The 19,153-nt window shown below is 47.5% G+C and overlaps 1 protein-coding gene across 1 annotated transcript; it reads left to right on the top strand.

Annotated features, from left to right (window-relative positions):
- The first annotated feature begins 8,457 nt into the window (after positions 1 to 8,457).
- Positions 8,458 to 16,848, top strand: GPR15LG (G protein-coupled receptor 15 ligand). Its single transcript, XM_077124721.1, has 3 exons — positions 8,458 to 8,731; positions 10,461 to 10,541; positions 16,735 to 16,848. The coding sequence occupies exons 1-3, from the start codon at positions 8,587 to 8,589 to the stop codon at positions 16,821 to 16,823; spliced, it is 315 nt and encodes a 104-aa protein (XP_076980836.1). The 5' UTR covers positions 8,458 to 8,586; the 3' UTR covers positions 16,824 to 16,848.
- The last annotated feature ends 2,305 nt before the right edge of the window (positions 16,849 to 19,153 follow it).

Genomic DNA, 19,153 nt, shown 5'->3' with positions numbered 1-19,153 from the left:
ATAATCACTAGTTCCCTAGGCTGCCTTTCATATAGCAGTATGTATTTTTTTCGTCTTACATCATTCTCAGGGAAAAGTGAAAGCCTGCAAATATTGTAATACACTTTAGAAAGAAAGAAATCCATTTCTTATTTTCTAAAATGCCATCTGAAGTGTTACAGGATAACTGAGTTTTGTGGCTAAAAATAATCACACAAAAAATAAAGGATCTTCTGGTGCTGCTTAGAATGATATCCAGTGAACATTCAATCAGAAAATAAGAATGCCTTCACAGGGTAGCAAGCGCCATGTGGTGACAACGAATAAGAGACAATTGTCTCCAAAGTGTAGCAGTTTCCAAATAAACAGCCATGGTACATTGTGATGTCATAAGAGAGAAGTGAGGAAAGGGTTGAAACACAGAGGGGCACCTGCAAAACTAAATACAGGAAACAAGTCTGAATAACTGTTCACAAGTGGGTGCCCTGGGCTCCTAAGACCCTGGATCTCAGCCCTTGAAGATTTTTGAAGCACTTTTAAAGTGTAAAAGTCTGGGAGAAAAGCATGCATGTTTCACTTAAAATTGTTCATCTGAGTAATGTGTGTCCATATTAAAGGTCCTGAAACTGGTTAATATTCAAAATTTCTTCAATTCCTTTGGGGGTAGGAGGGTCTAGATAGTAAACAGTTAATGTTTGAGTTAAATGTTAGTGTTTATAAAAAGGAACTGGGGTGTGGGGGTTGTTCTGTGGTAGAATTCCCACCTGCCATGTGGTAGATCCGAGTTTGATTCCCAGCCCATGCACTGGGAATCAATCAAACAAACGAGAAAAACAAGAAATTTAACAAATGGTCCTGCAATAAGGGGATACTCATATGGAAAAAGAATAAAATGTGACCTATGCCATACAACATGTAAAGAAAAAAAAAAGGGACTGATATGTCTGAAAGATAAATACTAGTTATATTTTACTTCCTCAAATCCTATGTATAAGTGCCAGAAGGTCCTCTTCTGTATTGCTCAATTCACTCAGCTACAAATGAAAAAAAAAAATTTAAGGTCGGTGTAATCAGTAAGACGGAATCTTTCCTAAATGAATTCAACTTAGCTAGTGTTCAAAATGGAAGCCATTATTTTTTCAGGAAAAATTATGAAAGCCATATCTTTTTGTGAAACAATTCAGGAGGGTGAAGGGAGAACGTTTTACCACCATTAACATTTGAGAGCAACAAAAAAAATTTGTACCCGCCGTAAAGATAAAACTAAAAGCTGCCTGATGGGGAATGGGAGAATAGGGGGATAGAGGAAGGTGTGGATTGCCATGGTGGGGTGGGGTCCGGCATTAGCTCTTCTGCTGAACTCAGTGTTCCCCTTCTGCCTTGTGTTGATTGCTCACCTACTGCAATATTAGTTTTCCTTTATTTGCCTTCAGCTGCAAGGCTGATGACTGGCGGGGGTGCCGCAACTTCATTGGATGTAGATAGAAGCCTTAAATATCCCTGTGGCTACACCTAAAAATGCAAGAGTGTTATTCTTTGACCAGGCCAAATTAACATTTATCCTCACAGCTGGGCACACAAATTTAGGAATAATTTTTTAAACACAAATGCTTTCCACTGGGGCCTTGTAAAACTGCATGCTCACCTGTAGTAATGGTGTCAGCTTGGCTATGGTTACTCCACATTACCACTGCCTGGAACAAGCAGAATAGATTCACCAAGGCACTCCAGAAGTGGGCTTAAATAGTCATTAAGAGTTAATAGTCATGAAACAAAGGTCATCTGACAGTCTTCATGGGATGTTGTGTGCCTAGTTTTATTTCCCTTTAGCCCAGTATTTTTCATACTTGAACGATTCTGAAATGTTCACTCAATTTCATGATTTTTCTGCAAAACTAAATAGCGTATTTTAAAATCAGTGGCATTTTAGAATTGAGTTATGTTTTCTACTGGCTTGTTTTCTATAATTTTCTAATCGTCATCGTCCTGAATTGTCTTGATAAATGGCTGTAGCACTGAACTGTTACGATGATTCAGAAGGGATCTTCCAAAAAAATAGTACAAACAAGCTGACCCCACCCAGACGGGAACTTTGTGCGGGTTGAACAGATTGATTTCTCAGCAGTGCAGCATGACTCCCAAACAGGAATATGAGTGAAGGTTGAAAGAGAAAGCATTACTAGTTTGGTATGAGCTGACTTGTTGGGGTGGAGTGAGAGTTATTTAATAGTTGTATTCAATTTGGCACTTATTGACGGAATTAACTCTTAGGGCTCACAATGGGGAACGGCAGCAGGATTGAGATCTTTCTCGCCATGCAAGAAGCTGGTCCGTCTAGAACAGTATGTGATGGGCAGTGAGGATGAGTGGTAGTCAAGAGGGAGCTAACATTGAGAGAAGGCAGCTGACCCTCGTGACCTCCGAGCAGGTGTTTCCTTGGACTGCTGGAGGCAAAAGGGAATTTAGGGCCCTAGAACAACAGTTCATCTTGGAGACTCACTCTTCTAAGAGGCCAAATCAGTATTAAGTACTGTTAGCTACCATGCGGTTAAAACATAGGCAATAGTAACAAACGCTTAGATGATTTGAGATACTGCTCAAGTCATGATCCTGAAACGACGGAAGAATTATCCATTCGAACTGCTGCGAGGGTTCATAGGAGGAGGGCATCCGGGGAAGGGCTTGACCATACATGAGCAGGGAAGAGGCTCCCTGGTGTTTAGGGGAAAGAGGAATCTCCTGGCCCAGCCCTCATGGGCAGCATCTTGGGATTTATCCCTGCCCACTTTGCCGGGAACCCATCCTTCCCTGCTGGCAGGACCTGGGCAAAATATGTTTATTCTTGAAAGACTGCAAAACTGCAAAATTCCGGTACTTCCTTTTGGGATCAAATCACGTCAGCCTTACTGAGGCACATCAGAAAAGATGTGTGGATGGTCACCTGCCTAATTTAAGTAAAATAATTCCAGAAGAGAAAGTAAATGAAGAGATTATAACAAGGTTTTCATAGTTAACTGGTAGAAAGTGGGCATTTGGTAGCAAAACGGGTGTTTGGTATACTTTCAATCTAATGTAGCCACCCTTAAATAATTTTTTAAAGGGACATGTGTATGTAAAAAAAAAAAATCGAAATCAGAAACACTTTTTAAAAAGCTTTTCAGGTTTTAGGAATTTAATAGAAAGACCCAGGAAAGCAGAACATGTCTCCAATCTGTGGCTTTGGTTCCAAGGAGGAAATTGTGCAGCTGGGCCCACCCATAGTCTCCAAAACACTCAGCTCTGTCATGCTGTCCCTGCAGTGATGGCCCTGACTCCAGGAGGGTTCAGGTTTACCCCAGGACAGCAGAATTCTAGCCGCATCTCAAATCTCACACATCCCCCCCCTTTCCTGCTGGAGCTCAGGCAGGGGTGCAGCCAAGTGGGGAATCGGGAGGAGAGGTGTCACATCTTTTCCGAGAAGCCTGCTGCCAAACCTGCAAGTCGCAAAACACGCTGACAAACAGGATCCATCCCAACCCTGCCTGCAGTTCTCCAGCCCTGAGCACTGCCCAGGGCGGGAAAGTTGGCTCTCCCAAGTGCCTCTCTGCCCACCCTTGCTCCTGCCCGAGGTGCTGCGCTTGTTCCTGGCCATCTCACTCTATCAAAATCTACATTTGGAAATGGATCGGATGTCAGTCCTTTGGACCTGAATTTCATGTTTTGTTTCATTTTGTTTTCCTTTGCCTCTAATTTTGTCACGAAAATCATTGTTCTCCATTAAAGGAGCGTCCGATATCCTTGAGCACATGTGGGAGGCTGGGTATTTTGGGGGGACGGGTTGTTGATGTTGAGAAAGGGAGAGCTACCTACCCCACTTCTGGAAACTGACCACTTAACATATAACAAAAACTTATTTTATTTTCATGTAGCATGACACTTCAGCATTATAACCCATTGAACTGACCTGTTCCTCTCCCACTTCCACCACTGAGTTACATTGAAAGAAACTGATGCACGGAGAAGTCAAGCAACTTGCTTACAGTCACACAGCAAAAACGTAGCAGAGGTCTGCCTAGAACCTGGGTTGCATGAGAGGGAGACAGATCGAATACAAGGGTCCTGCAACCCCAATGCCAAACTGAAACCATGGGGTTAGTGTGAAAAGGTGTGGGCAAAATGCAGGAATCTCAGAGGGAGCCGAAAGAAAGGGGCTGTTCTCATTAGGGATGGTGGAGGCAGTGGCTCCACAGATACCTCAGCCCCTAGAGTGGCCACAAGAGAAGAGGAAAGACAGTACCTTCCAGTCTCCCTTGAGTTTCCCTCCTAGCCTTCATGGGGCCCAGACTGTGGGCCAATTGAGGCTGGGGGTGGGGGTGGGGGTGACTAACTGGGAGGATTCAAAGCATCCCTAAGAGTTGAGGGGGGCTGCAGCCTGTCCAGTGTGCGTTGAGGGAACACATCCCAAATTTGCCAGCCTTGATCTCAGCACAGGCCCCAGAGGAGGGTAAGAAACAGGAGCACTGGAGGATTATGAGAAAGTTTAGAGAAATTGTAAAGATTAAAGAAACTATCAGTTATTTCTATAACAGGGGAGGAAGGGTGGAAGCTAAGTTTCATCAATGTGATGGTTTATTTTCAACTACTCATGAGCTCATGTGGAACAAACATCAGGAAAAAACCTCCGCTTCGGAGTCAGGCAGAGCTGGTTCCAGCTGAGAAACTCCAGTAACGTTTTTGAACTTCACTTTTCCTTTTTGAGTGAAATGAAAAATAAAGGCTTGTCTCCCTGAGGTGGGGGGAGAAGTCAGTGAGAAGATACAGGACCTGCACAGGGTATGGCCACTTGCTGCATTTAAAGCTGATGAAAACTTTGCTAAGCAAATAAAGAAAGGAAAGTAATTTCTGATCAACCACAGGACCTATAAACTACTCTTGAAAATGAAAAAGTGTGGTGTGGCCAAGGGTAAATTATGGCACACAGGCCAAAATGGTCTTCCCCAAAAGGGTGTGGACGCTTCTGGCATTTTCCTAATTGGCCTTGGAGATTAAAGACTTGAAAACTTGTCCTTCCTTGTAAATTCCCCAGTGTGTTAGTTATAGTCAAATTAGGGTGTGTTTCTGAAGACATTGTCTCAAGAAGACTGACAAGTTTTCAAAATCATCTTTGGAAATTATTCAAAACTTCGAATTTGATTATTTTTATACCAAAACTGTGTCTGTTTGAAATGAAAAGGTGTCCCTGTTAAAATGTTTCTCATTTTCGCCTCTCTCAGCTTAACATGAGATTTTAAATATTCTGAAGAGCCAGAGGTGTTTCTTCCTGTTTTAAAGAAGTTGACAGCTATCTCTACAATGTTTAAAAAAAAAATGTGAAAATCTGCAAACAGTGATTAACCCTGGGGAATGGGATTGTGGGTGGAATTTATGTTTTACACCCTGTGTTATTTAAATTATTAATGCAAACGTTGGATTATTTCAATAATTTTTTATAAGTATTTAAAAAGAAGGTGGAATTCTGACACCTGAATCTATTCTTTCTGTTAAACCTATGGTCTCAGGAAAAATGGCATATCTTTGAATAGGGATATATGTGAGTGTGTAAGCAAGGCACAGAGTCCCTGAGAGAGCCAACTCTTGGCTCTTTGCTATGAAGTGTCTGTCCTTAAGCCTCAGTTCTGTGGTGAGAAAAAAAAAAAAAGCTGTGGTTGAGAACCCAAAGTCTATTTCTGACACTGTGGCTGAGGGATTCTGGAAGCATGCCCAGGGTTCTGGAAGGTCCAGACAAATCTCTCTCACTTCCCAGAGCTTCCCCTCTTACTTTCTAAACCATTACTAAGGGATTAGAGTTCAGCTTTCATATTTGGCCTAGTCCCTGCCTCCTCTGCCAGGCAGGGTGTTCTCTCTGAGGATGAGTGTAAAAAGCATTAAAAGAAAAAAATTCCAACCATTGACATATGTTCAAAGGAATATTTATTATCATTAACCCAGAGAGGGACCATTACAAAAGGCAGCAGCCAAAGTCCCAAATCACCCCAGATAAAAGTAAATACAATGGTGGTTATAATCCTGGATAGGGCCCATGGGCGGAATCCCAATCCTAGTGAAAACATGTTTAGGAAACATTCCTACATGTGTTGACCTATACCATGCAACTGTATTGCATGTGTCTACTAGCAAATACAGCCTCAAGGCGAACCCCCATCCTCTTCCTCACCCTCTTCCACCATTGCTGCCGCCCCGCCGTCTCTCCTTGCCACCGGCTTTGGCAGACGACCATACCTTCCTCCGTAATCTGGAAAGGGGATGGGGCTGGGTGGGTGATTGACATATAGCATGACATTTAGTCCTCAATTCCAGTGGCCCCAACCAGGGTCTGTGTGGGGATCAGTTTTAAAGTTTTTACAAACATATGAAAAGCATGCAGGCTGGCTGTCAAAATAACCCTGGCCACGGAGTTGCTCCCTCCGGGTAATCTGAGCTAGTCAGCTGACTTGCTTGTCTCAATTTCCAGCGAAAGAGGAGGGCCAGTGAAGTAGTGCCATCGCTAAGTCCCAGGGCAGTAGGAGATGTCTGAATTGGCTGCCAGGAACTAAGGGGAGATCCTGGAGGGTGGAACCAGTTACTGGCAACTCCCCATGATCCCCTTGAGGCTGGGAATAGAGCCAGTTCCTTGGTGAGAGGAGCCTCCGTATTAAGGCAGAGAGAAGGAGGCATGACATCACAGAGGGCAAGTGCAAATCTGCATATGTGCATGTGTGTCTGTCTTCCTTTGCTGGTTTCCAGAAGGTAGTCCTGCACACTGGTCCATCTTCCTCTCCTGGTCTACACAAAATTCACTTTCTTCATCCAGAGGCACCCCACTCCCCACCCCCCACCCCCCACAACCATGGTCAGCAATATGGAAACCACCTCCCATATATTATTCTTTTACTCTCATTGCTGGAAGGGTTTTTGCAGGGCTCTCAACCCTTTAATCCTCCAGGGTCAGTCCAGGCTAGTGGACACTGCTCTGTTTCTATAAGGGTGGTGGTGGTGGGTTGTCTTCTCTTGCCTGAGTCTTCCTTCCCAGCCATCTCCTGAAGAGACAGGGCCAGGTGGGCAGGTGCCATGGTGGACTTCTAGCACACCTGTGGCCATACAGAGCCCTGCCCTGCTGACAGCTGACCAGGAAGTACCTGCCAGGCATAAAAGGACAACAAGAGAAGCCCACCTACCCTGCCCTCTGGGATCCTGTCCATCGTTCACGGTCCTGGGATTGGGACTCTCCACCCAGTGGGAGACAGTGTGCTGACAGCTAGTACCTGGTGAGTGCTGCCTGCACAAGAGGCCAGGCCTGAGGCTGGCAGTGCCAAAGGAAGGAGCAGGGCAGGGCAGGCCCCAAAGAAGAGGTGAGTCTCGAGCAAGAGCTGGGCTGGGAGGGGGCTCTGGAAGCAGCCCAGCCAGAGGCATTGGGTGTGTGGGAAACACCCAAATTCTCCTAGGTATCCTTTACCCACCCTGTGCCCATCCTACAGAGGCCAGGGGGCACTGGCTCACCCAACATCACCCGCAGTTTGCACACATTCAGGCATCCTTCCCTGCGCAGTTGCAGGAAGGACCCCCAGACCCCCTCCCTGCTGGAAAAGGAGCCCAAAGGGCTCAGGTCATCAGTCTTCCCTTGTGGAAGGCCCCCCATGCTACCCTTTCTCATACCCTGGTGCTTCTAAGCCCTCTGCTGGCCCAGGAAACCCACCATGACGTGGCCCACCTCCCTCCCCTCCTTCTCACCCAATACCAGCCCCTCTGGGCAAAGCCTTCGTATTCCCTGGGACCCCCACTGTGCAATTCCATTTACTCTGCACTGATTTTAGCCCAGAGAGTGGAGCTGTTGCCTGCTTGCCTGGCTGTCTCCACCAAGAGAAGCTCCCCGAGGCCGGGCACAGTGGAATGCTTCTAAGGACTTGACATCGATGGGGCCCCTCCACCCTTCAGACGTCTCCAGCCTCCTTGTCTACACTTGGGCTGGTACCCAAAATGCCCTTGCATTTCATCCCCGTCCCAAACACCCATCCAGGTCCCCCCACCTTTGACAGCCATGTGAGTGTCTACCCTTGTTGCAGCTTCTCAGTCAACTCCTCATTCAGGCTTGGAAGGGGGCTACCACCGAGATTGGACACGGGTTTAGGGTCATTCAAGGTCAAGTTCAAAGTCACACCGCTGATAAGTGGCAGAGCAACGACTCAAACTCAGGTCATCTGACTCCAGGGCCTATGAGCCCTACCTTTCAGCCATTGCCGGAGGCTTTTCCCTGATGCAAAGGGTTTTATGGTCCTTTCCCCTCAGCTGCCTCCAGGGAATGAGCAGGAAGATCTGCAGATGATGGGATTATTACTGATACTAAAAGTTAACGTTCAACCCTGCAAAGCAGCAACTCCCAGGCAAACATTTCCTGCTAAGACCACTAAGGCCAGTGCTGGGCCTTCCTGGGGCTGGGCATTTACAGCTTTGGGTGACAGGTCACCAAATGCTCTCGACATCTTGAGGTCTCGAAGAGCTGGTTTTTGCTTCTCGGGAGGGGCCCTGTAGCAGAATTCACAAGACTGCTGGTGCCCTGCCCATTTGGAAACGCCTCTCCCCAGGACTCTATAAATGCCAGACGTGGCCCTAAGGAAGGACTTCGGCGGCTTAGTTCCTGTCGCAGGACCTGAGAGTCTGCTCCCCACCATGAGGCTGCTGGTCCTTTTCAGCCTGCTGTGCATCCTGCTTCTCTGCTTCTCCTCCTTCTCGACAGAAGGTAGGGCTGGGGCCCTCGGGTGCTGGTGCCTGAGCAGGGATCCAAGCGTCTGGGAAGGCGTGAATCAGGAACCTTTGGAGGGCAGGTCCTCGGGAGGCAGCCTCGGTCCCGGAAAAGCAGGTGCTTGTCCGAGCTGGCCCTGTTCTTGCTCCTGAACACTGTAGACATCCCTCACCACAGTGGCAGCGCCAAGACGTTCCTTGGGGGGGGGGGGGGTTTAGACCCAACAATCCCCACCCACCTTCCCAATATGCAGATACACATACACAGGCTAAGTAAAAGCCATGTGGCTACCAGGTAAACACCCAAGTCCCATCTGGATTGCTGCACCTGAGGCTGTCCTGTTTAGAAATTCCAGAATCACCTCTGTTACACTCTATTAGAATGGAGTAAATTTGTGTTGAATGCGTGAGTAAATCAATTAGGAGACTATCTGAACCTGAGCATCCCAAAAACCTGTGCAGAGAATATCTGCAGCCGATGGAATGTGGGTGTGGCACGGTGGTGACATATGGATGTGTTTAGACAGGGAGGGCACGCATCTTGCAGCTCCATGGAGATGAGCATTTAGCTCTCCTTACTTTCCCGATCCAAACGAGCTTTATCTCTTGCCTAACCCTCTAGAAACTACCTACTTTTATTTTTTGGTTTAGCAGTTATGGTTATTTTAACCTTAAAAAATACCATGTATTGGGGTTGGGGCTATAGAAGCATAAAGGGGAGGAAAACACCCATAATTTGATGGCCCAAGAATAGCCATGCTCAGCATCCCATCTATTTTTTTTTAATATTGCATGTCAACTTTTTTTTTTAACTTGGTTGAGATCCCTTTATGCATTCAATGTCATACCATTGTTTTTAAAATTTGTCATTGTATTATTGACCCCCTAAAATGCTTATGATTAAAGTAATGCTGGGAACATTTACAGCGGAATGTCAGCCGCAGTATCTCTGAGTGGTGGGATTATAAGAGGTATTTGTTTTCTGAAATTCATGCAGTGAACGTGTGCCACACTTATAATAAGGGAAACAGTGATTATAATGCCTCATAAACACCATCCACATCACGTAACTTAACGGACTTTATTTGTGGACATGTTAGAATTTGCCAACATCACCTTAATGACAATGCAACAAAGGTGACTATCTTTCCCAATAAAGTTTCCTATCCACTCAGGGCTATTGCTAGCAGATTCCCCAATGTGTCCTTATCGAATTAAGATTTTTAGATACAACTTGCCATCAAGTAAATGTGCTATGACAAATTTACATGCTTACACATTTAGATGGTTCACAGCTTTGCACCATTACAGATAAGTAGTCAAAAGCATATTTGTACATGAAACAATTTCAGTATTTAGGGATTATTTTCTTTGGCTAGATTGCCAAGGTGAAAATTACTTGATCAAAGGCCTGGATGTTTCAGAGTCATGGTGCTGAACTGTCTCTTGGAAAGAAACATGAGGAGGAACATATTCTGGGGGAATGGTATCTCCCAACACTAAATTTGTTATTGCTGAAAAGGACACCAAGGCCTATCCTTCCCTGGACCTAACCATCACGGGCCTCACAAGTTTCCTTGAACAAATGTTCATAAAAGCCAGTGCTCCAAGTTCAGGAGAAAAGGGCCTTGGGAGCTGATGCTCACCAGAGTTATTCCCACCAGACCCTCCCTACAATGCCAGTGAAGGTACTGAGGGAGTGTCGGCTTCTCTCTGCTCACCCCCAGGTAAGAAGCACCCTGTCAAGCATGGGAAGGGCCGGCCCTGCTGCCCCAAGTCTCGTAACCTTGACGTGGCCATCCCGAGAGGTAAGCATCCTCTCCATGCCCAGACTGTAGGGAGGGGCACTGGGGGAGGCCTGGACCAGTGTTACCTGTGCCTGCCGCAGGACTTGGGCAGGGGGTGGCCCAAAGAAGACACCATCCTGGTCTCAGGAGACTTATAGCTTCATGAAGGAACTGAGCCCCACAAGGAAGGAGGCAATCAATTAATCACTTTGAAATGAATACATCTGTTTTAGTTTGTAAACACTGCCAGTATGCGATATACCAGAAAGGGAATGGCTTTTAAAAGGGAATCTATTAAGTTGCAAGTTTACAGTTCTAAAGCCCTGAAAAAATCCAAATTAAGGCATCAACAGGAGGTTACCTTGACTCACGAAAGGCTGATGCTATCCAGAATACCTCTGTCAGCTGGCAAGGCACATGGCTGGTTTCTGCTGACTCTCTCTCCCAGCTTCTTCAATGGCTTTGCCTAGGGATGTTTTCCTTTCTCTCTGTGTTAGTTAGATTCAGTTGTCAACTTGGCCAGGTGAGCATACCTAGTTCTGTTGCTGCGGACATAAGCCAATGGTACGTGAATCTCATCTGTTGCTAATTACATCTGCAGTCGGCTAGGAGGCGTGTCTGCTGCAATGAGTGATATTTGACTTAATTGGCTGGTGCTTAAATGAGAGAACGCAATGTAGTACAGCAAAGCAGCTCGGCATTCCTCATCACAGCACTAGCAGCTCAGCCCAGGCCTTTGGAGCTGCAAAAAGAAGTCACCCTGGGGAAAGTTGTTGGAACTCAGGGGCCTGGAGAAAAGACCAGCAGAGACCATCCTGTGCCTTCCACGTAAGAGAGAGCCTCAGTGGAAAGTTAGCTGCCTTTCCTCTGAAGAACCAACAAAATAAATCCCCTTTTATTAAAAGCCAATCCATCTCTGGTGTGTTGTATTCTGGCAGTTAGCAGACTGAAACACTCTCCAAAGGTCTCTGGCTGTGTAGGCTCTCAAACTTTTTCCAAAATGGTTCCCTCTTTAAGGGCTCCAGTAAGTAACCTCACTTTGAATGGGTGGAGACACATCTCCATGGAAACCACCTAATCAAAAGTTACCCCCCACGATTGGTTGGGTCACATGTCTATGAAACAATCAAAAAACTCCCACCCAGTGCTACTGAATGAGGATTAAAGCATATGGCTTTTCTGGGGTACGTAATAGCTTCAAACTGGCACAACATCCCATCAGGGAAAAGAACAGGTGCAATTGGAAAATGGTGTAGGGAGTACCCCTTAAACACCTCAAATGGGAGGTGTCAGGGAAAGCTTCTTGGAGAACGTGCCTTGGGTGGTGTATTAGTATGCTAGAGCCATTGTGAGAAAGGACCACAGACTGGCTGGCTTACACCACGGGAATTTATTGCCTCTTGGTTCTGGAGGCCAGAAGTTTGAGATAAGGTGTCTGCAGGGCTCTGCTGCCACTTAAAAGAGAGTGCTCATTCCACGGCCACCAATCCGTGGCGCTCTTTGGTATGCGGTGGCATCCCTCAACCTCTGTGTCTTCCACCCAGCTGCCTCAGTCTCTGGCTCTGAGTGACAACTGCATGCAAATTTTGCCTCCTTATAAGGACAGCAGTCATATTGATTAGAGTACACCCTAATCCAGTTTGACCTCATGTTAACAGGTGACATCTCCAAGGATCCTGTTTACAAAGAAGTTCACCCATGGCTTTTGGGGGCTATGCAATTCAATTCATGACAGTGACCAAGTAGGGTTTATTACAGAGATGCAAGGCTGGTTCACTCTTCGAGAATCAATCAGTATAATCTACCATGTTAACAGGCTCAGAAAGAAAAGCCACAATATCCCATGAGGAATGGTGCATCCAGCGTGAAGGGGAAGAGGGCAGCCTGGGGGGACAGAAAGCAGGCCAGTGGGACTGGAGGGTGTGCCCAAGGACAGCGGTGGGGGAAGGCTGGGCGGGTGGGCAACAGGCACTTGCAGAAGCTGCACTCATTGTCAGCCCTCAGCCCTGCCGGTCTCGCGGGCTCACACGTGGGATGGGGTCACCATCTGGGGACAGGGCACGCAGGTCCTGGGTCCCAGCTTGGTGGGGGAAGGTGACCCCAGAGGTGCAAGGTGGCAGGATCCAGGCTGGGGACTCAGTCAGACTCCGTGCCCAGTGCGAGGCCTGGACAAGCAAGGCTGGGGCCACCAGCAGGGAGGGAGGCAGACCCAGGCCTAGTGAAGGCTGCAGGTACCCGCCCCCAGGCCGGGGACAGTGGGCCACATTGGAGTTGCCTGGCGCTGCAGCTGGGGATGGATTTAAGACTGCCAGAACTCTCCTGATCACTCCCCTCTCTGTCTTTGGGCTCCAGCCGAGCCCCAGAGGGAAGGCCATGGAAGCCTGGAGTCCGGAGGGCCCAACACAAACTTAGGGCCTGTGTGCAGCCCCCAAACTCCATCTTGGTGCATCCTCTCTGCTCCTCTGTGGCCCTGGTCGGGAACCCCAAGATCAGAGCCAGAGCAGCCACACCTGCTGCGCAGCCTGCCAAGCTGTCCTCTCCACCCCAGGAGCAGCTCAGGGAGCACATGATGGGGAGGGAGGCAGGAGACCAGAGGCCCCGCCTCAGCCACCTCGCCGCCGGGAGCTGACAGCCTCTCCTTCCAAGCTGGCATCACACCCAGCTGGGGCGGGTAAAAATAACCAGCTCTCACCCACCTCGCTAAACTGGAGTGTGAGTCCCCCACCAGGCAAGGGGGAGGGGGCCGGAGAGCCGGGCAGGCTGCAGCTCTGCTCACTCCCTATGGGTCCAACTGGGGGAGGAGGAGAGTTTTTTAATGTGAAAATCGAGGGGAGGGAGGGTGGTAAAGTCCTACCCACAACCCTTCCCATGGGTGGACTTGCTCAGAGACAGTAAAGGAAAAAGAAGTTAGGGTGTACAAACACACAAATACACACATACGTACAACTACACAAACCTAGACAAACACAATGCACACGCAGACACACATGCATACACACAAGCACATGCACAAACACATGTATGCACAACACAAATAAACACACAGACACATACAGATAGACACATGCAAACATATATACATAAAGATATGCACAAACACATACACATAAATGTATATAAACACACACACATATATAAACAAATACCCACAGTTCATAGGAAACATGGCCAGGTGAACTTCTGTGCACAGGATAAGGGCAATCATTTTTTCACTCACACCATACTCTAAGAGAATAATTTAGGCACATGCTTTCCTTTCCCCCACCTCCACCTTCCCATGTTGAAACTGGGCTTCTTTTAGTATATTAAAAAAAAAATCCACTGCAGAAATTTGCAAACAACTCAAGAAGAACAAAACAAACTAATATTTGTTGGACCCTACCATGTGATCTCACTTAAAACCCTTGGAACCACTACCGCAGATAGGTACTTCACCATCTTACAGACTGGGAAACTGAGGCTCAGAAAGAAACTGAGGCAGAATGAGGAACCCAGACCTATCCACCTCTTTCCTCTGCACTGAACTGCCTCCTTGGTAGAGAGGTTTCTGGCAGCCTGTGTATGAAGGCATGTGTGAGCTCTAGCGAGCAGGTCACCAGCTTTGCTAAGCTTCAGTCTTCTCATCTGTGAAATGGGCAGAACAGTCCTGACCCAGAGCACCCCATCGGCATACCCCGCTGTGGTGTGGAGGAAAGCCGAGCCCTGCCAGGACAGCTGGAGCAGGAGACCGGTCATTCCAACCCCAAAAACCCACAAGTTCTAGCCCAGGGCTTGGTGGTGGCACTCACCACCTTACCAGGCTGCTGCTGGCTCACAAATGCTGTGCAATCAACAGCAAGATTGCTGGGTGTGCCGGGCTTAGAGAATTCAGCCCCAGGTATAAATGGTCATTTATATATCCATGTGCCTTGCCCCTGTGAGTAGAACAAAATGGCCTTCCAGTTGCCTTGACAGCGCCCCTGAGCCGACAATACCTGCTGAGACCAGTCGTAAGATCTCGACTATTTCTTGAGCATTGCTCTAGACCTGCCCCTCTGTGGCCCTTGCCCGGATTCAGAGCCGGAGCTCCATTACCACTTAAGGACTATGAATGTAATGACTTGACAGTTTCTGCAACTTGGCTGGTACCAGAGTAAACGCAAGAGCACAGTCCAATAGACTCTGGAAAGGAAAAGATGGAAGGGAGTGGCTAACCATTCTGCCTAGGAGACCATTCAGAGGGCCCTCAGATCCATGTCAATGTATCTATTAGTCACAGTTGTGTCATGTGCCACCCCAAAGCTCGGTGGCTCAGATTAATAAGTGTATGTTATTTTCCACGAGTCAACAGGTCAACTGGGCAGTTCTAGGCTTGGTTGGGCTCATTTGTGCTAAGGATTGCTTAGGCTGAGCTCTCTCACCTGTTTAGGGTTCATTGGTTTGTAAGACTGGGACTGTCTCAGTTAGAACAACTGGACTTTCCTCCATGTGGCCTCTTGTCCTCCAGCAGGCTGATCTGGACCTGTGCACATGGCTGCAGCAGAGTTCCAGAAGCACAGACGGCCTCATGAAGCTTAGGCTCAGAACTGGCCCACCCTCGTTTCCACCTCATTCCATTAGCCAAACCTAATAGTCCAGCCCAGACTCAAGGAGCAGGGAAATAGACTCCCTATCTTGATGGTAGAAGCTGCAACGTCATATTGCAAAGGAGGGAAGGAGAATGCAATATCTACAATCAATCAACCACAACATTTATTGTAGGAGCCAGACAAGAGAGTCTTGGGGTTTTTTTTGGGGGGTGGGGGTAGGGGAGCGGAGGCCATTCCATCAAAAGCACTGGTGGAAAATTCTCACCACATGACATTATCAGGAAGGAGCACGTTATACTGCATATGACTATGATAATCACTAAGGGAAAATAAAAGTGCTTTCAAATAGGAATTTAAAAATAGAAGGGAAATCACACCAATATTAGCACTTATGATGAAGACATGAGATTGTGGATGAACTATGATCATAAATTTTTGTTTAGCTTAGTGCTTGTTTAACAAACACTAGGTATGGCATTTTATGTCCACCAACTCATTTAACCCTTGCAGCAATCCTGCAATGCAGAGGCTATTTTTACATTCCCCCATTTTTAGAGATAACGGACTGAAGCACAGAGAGAGATTAAATAACTTGTGTTGGTCACACACCTATTAAATGGTAGAGCTAGGCCTGGAGCACAAATAGTCTTTTACCAGAATTATGCTCTTGACTCCCATCACATATTGCAAATAGTCATAATCTGGAAACAGGAGGGAAAAAAGTAATTTCCATACTGTAACATAATAATACTTTTCATTCATTTATATCCCCTTTGTTTTTCCTTCATGAAAACATGCTTACTTAGTTTCAGGTTTATTGTCCCTGGTTCTTTTTGATTGTCAAAATGGAAACAAGGTTTAAGCATTTTCTTCATGTTGCTTCATATTCCTCTTACCAGCCAGTTTTCACCACCCTGAAACATTTCCAGCATCAGGAGGCACCATTACTAATTAACCGCTTCTCTACTGCAAGACTCTGAGATTATTTCTGAAAATTTATTTTCAGCTATTGAAAACAGAACTAGGAAGCAGAGTTTCATGCATGCATTTTCATCTTCCTTATGGATTATTCCTGCCAGAAGCAGGACCAGATTGTCAAAAGATGTCAGTGAGGGTGGGCCACGGTGGCTCAGCAGGCAAGAATGCTCACCTGCCATGCCAGAGGACCCGGGTTCGATTTCCGGTGCCTGCCCATGTTAAAAAAAAAAAAATGCCAGTGAGATTTTGAGATATACTGTCTGGCACATGTTGCCGGTTGGGGAAATGCAGAGTCCAGGGGGGTCAAAGACCCTGTGTGTACATGTGGACAGACTGACTCACCACAGCCATCAGAAATAAGCCTCCCAGTCCACTCAGGTGGACTCTGCTCTTGACAATAGATATAGGATAAGCCGCTTTCTCTCCCTCCTCTGCCAGTAAATCAAATTCCCCCTGATGAGACCAAAGTAGTCTGAGTGGCCATGTGTTTGCCATGAAGGGCGCCTCTGGGTCTCCAGGAAGGAGGGAAACATCTGATTCTTGCTCTGATGAAAAAAATACTTGTGTCTGAACATGAGCCTTAACTGTGTTTTTTCCGTCTCTCTTGACCCTCATTCTGCTCCCTCTCTGCCTTCCCATCCCCTTGTCTGTCCGTTTGTCCTTCCCAGGGCATCATGTGAGGTCTTGCAAACCTTGCAAGCCCAGGCAAGGGAACAGCATTTGGATAGTGCCTGGAGCACTCCCCCGTCAGATGTAATGCTCCCCAAAGTAGCCTCCAGCAGCTGAGACCTCATGCCCAGTGCCTACAATTGCCCCACGAGGCTCCCACTGAAGCTAGAGCTGGTTGAAAAAGTCCCAGGGGGTATGGCCTATAGAAGCCTCCTCTTAAAATGCCTGCCTGCCACGTGGACTTGCTCATGCTGCTTTTTAGAAAAGCCTGAGCCAGAATCTTCCAAAAACCACAACATGGATTCAAAGGTTGGAGTTCTGCAATGCCTGTCTTGCTGCTTGGTTTTGAACAAGTGTCCTAGCCTCTCTGTGCTCATGTTGGCTGCAGAGGTGCAAAATCCAGCAAGTGGAAACAAGAAGTGAAGACCCTTTGGCCCTGACATCAGTGGGCTTCATTCACCACTTTGGTGCCCTCATGGCACAGTGAACTGTGGGGTACTGGAGGATTTCATCTCCCGCAGCTCAGGCTCTGGAGAAATTCTAGCACTCATCCTGATCCTTGTCTCACCACTGGCCTTCAGAGATATTGTGAGCCAGACTCAGCTCACTTGGCTGCAGCCCCCACCTGCCACATCCAGCACCAAGAATCTAGAAATCCACTGTGACCTCTGGTAGCCACAGATCCAACAGCCCCATGCCTGCTAAGGTGCAGGGCAGCAGGCACCTTAGGATGGCAGACTGGGGTTGCAGAGGTTCAGCTGTCCTCATGTGCCCCTCACCCTCCTTAATCATCCCCACAGCTCCCTAAATTCCTGAGGTGAGACTGCTGGAAAGAACATTAAAACAAACAAATATATAAATGATACAGAGCATCCTTATTTGAGAAAGTCGGTAATGGGGCCTGGGCAACAATTTCCTTTAATAGAAAGAAACCTGTGTTCTAAAGCCTGTCTTGTGGCTGCCCCCTCAGTGCAGCCCAATCTAGTAAGAGTAAGGGGGCGTGCAAAATAGTGACAATCACAAGGACTTGGGGTCTAACCTCCCAGGACTCAAATCCCAGCTCTGCCAGCATTTTTCACATGACCCTGGGCAAGTCCATTTCCTTTTCTACAAAACAGAGATCACAGGAGCTCATCAGAGGCCTGACGTGCTGATAAAACAAGTAGAAGGCTATAAAGGACCTGGAATACAGAAAGGCTCAGTTCCCAAAAGTTCCTGCCTTTTCTTTTCCCCCCTCACTCCTCACCTACCCTGGATGGGGGAGTGTTTATGTCCACGAGTGCAGAGCTGCAAAGCTGAGGCTCAGGGAGGACAGGTGGCCCAGCTCTAAGAGGCTTATCTTTCTCCTAATCTGATTTTCCCAGCCAGGTGCAAATCCCCCTCCTGCTTTATCCACAGCAGTGTCTGAGAATGCAAGGCCAACTGGGCAAGAGGCTGATAGGCAGAGTTTCGCTGGCACAGGGCTCTGGGGACAGTCGTTTCAAGGGCAAGCCAGGGTCCTTACCTTGTCATAGGCCAGACTTTTCACATCCCTTTCATCTGCCTCATTCATGGGTTCATGCAGTCATTCATTCATTTCCTGGTAACAGCCAGGCTCTGGATTAGGTTTCAAGGCCCATGCACAATATATGGTCCTTGAGGTCAGTGTAGCAGGGGAGACAGACAAGAGAAGCCATCACTGCGCCAAAAGTCGTGAGCACAGCTGCAGAGGATAGGACGGGGAGCCTGGGCACAGGAGAGGGAGTGAAAGGTGAGGAGCTGACACTTGAACTGAGTTAGTGGGAGCTGCCAGCTAGAGAAGGGGTGTGTGTGTGTGTGTGTGTGTGTGTGAGTGTGTGTGCGCACGCGCTCGTGAGAAGTAGCTGTGCAGCGAGAATAAGACAGGAAGACCCAAACGTTTGAGGAGAATTCAGCACCTGGACAGCAACACTGGGAGCTAAGAGGAAGCTGAGATTTCAGTCTGGGGCTATGGAAGGACTCAGAATAGCATCAGATAGTAGGGACTTATCCTAAGGACCGTGAAGAACCCTAGATATCTGCAAGCAGAAGAGCACACATAGGGGCTGTTGGGAAATGGAATGAACTGGGTAGATGGAGTGGGCAAGACTCAGAGGGGACAGATTAGAGGCAGTTTCTCAGGAGCAGTGGCATGGCTTTGGAGGCTCCCTAGTTAGCGCTGGGCTGGGGGATGATTCACCATGAACTTTGTGCTGCATTAGATGCTTACCGGAAGCTCCCTTGAAAGGGGAAACCGTCATCTACCAGCAATGCAAGAACTGGCCACCCTGTATCCTTGTCCCTTACCCTTCTCCTCCCCCCCCCCACCCAAGGAAAGCAAAGGAAGGGAAGAGAAGGGGATGGGAGAGGAGGGAAGGGGAGGGATGGGAGGGGAGAGAAGGGAAGGGGAAACGGAGGTGA

This window comes from Tamandua tetradactyla, chromosome 13 (assembly GCF_023851605.1).
Source record: "Tamandua tetradactyla isolate mTamTet1 chromosome 13, mTamTet1.pri, whole genome shotgun sequence".
In the NCBI taxonomy this organism is placed as follows: Eukaryota; Metazoa; Chordata; class Mammalia; order Pilosa; family Myrmecophagidae; genus Tamandua; species Tamandua tetradactyla.
Note: the sequence above shows the minus strand (reverse complement) of the source record. Positions and strands in the feature narration are given on the sequence as shown.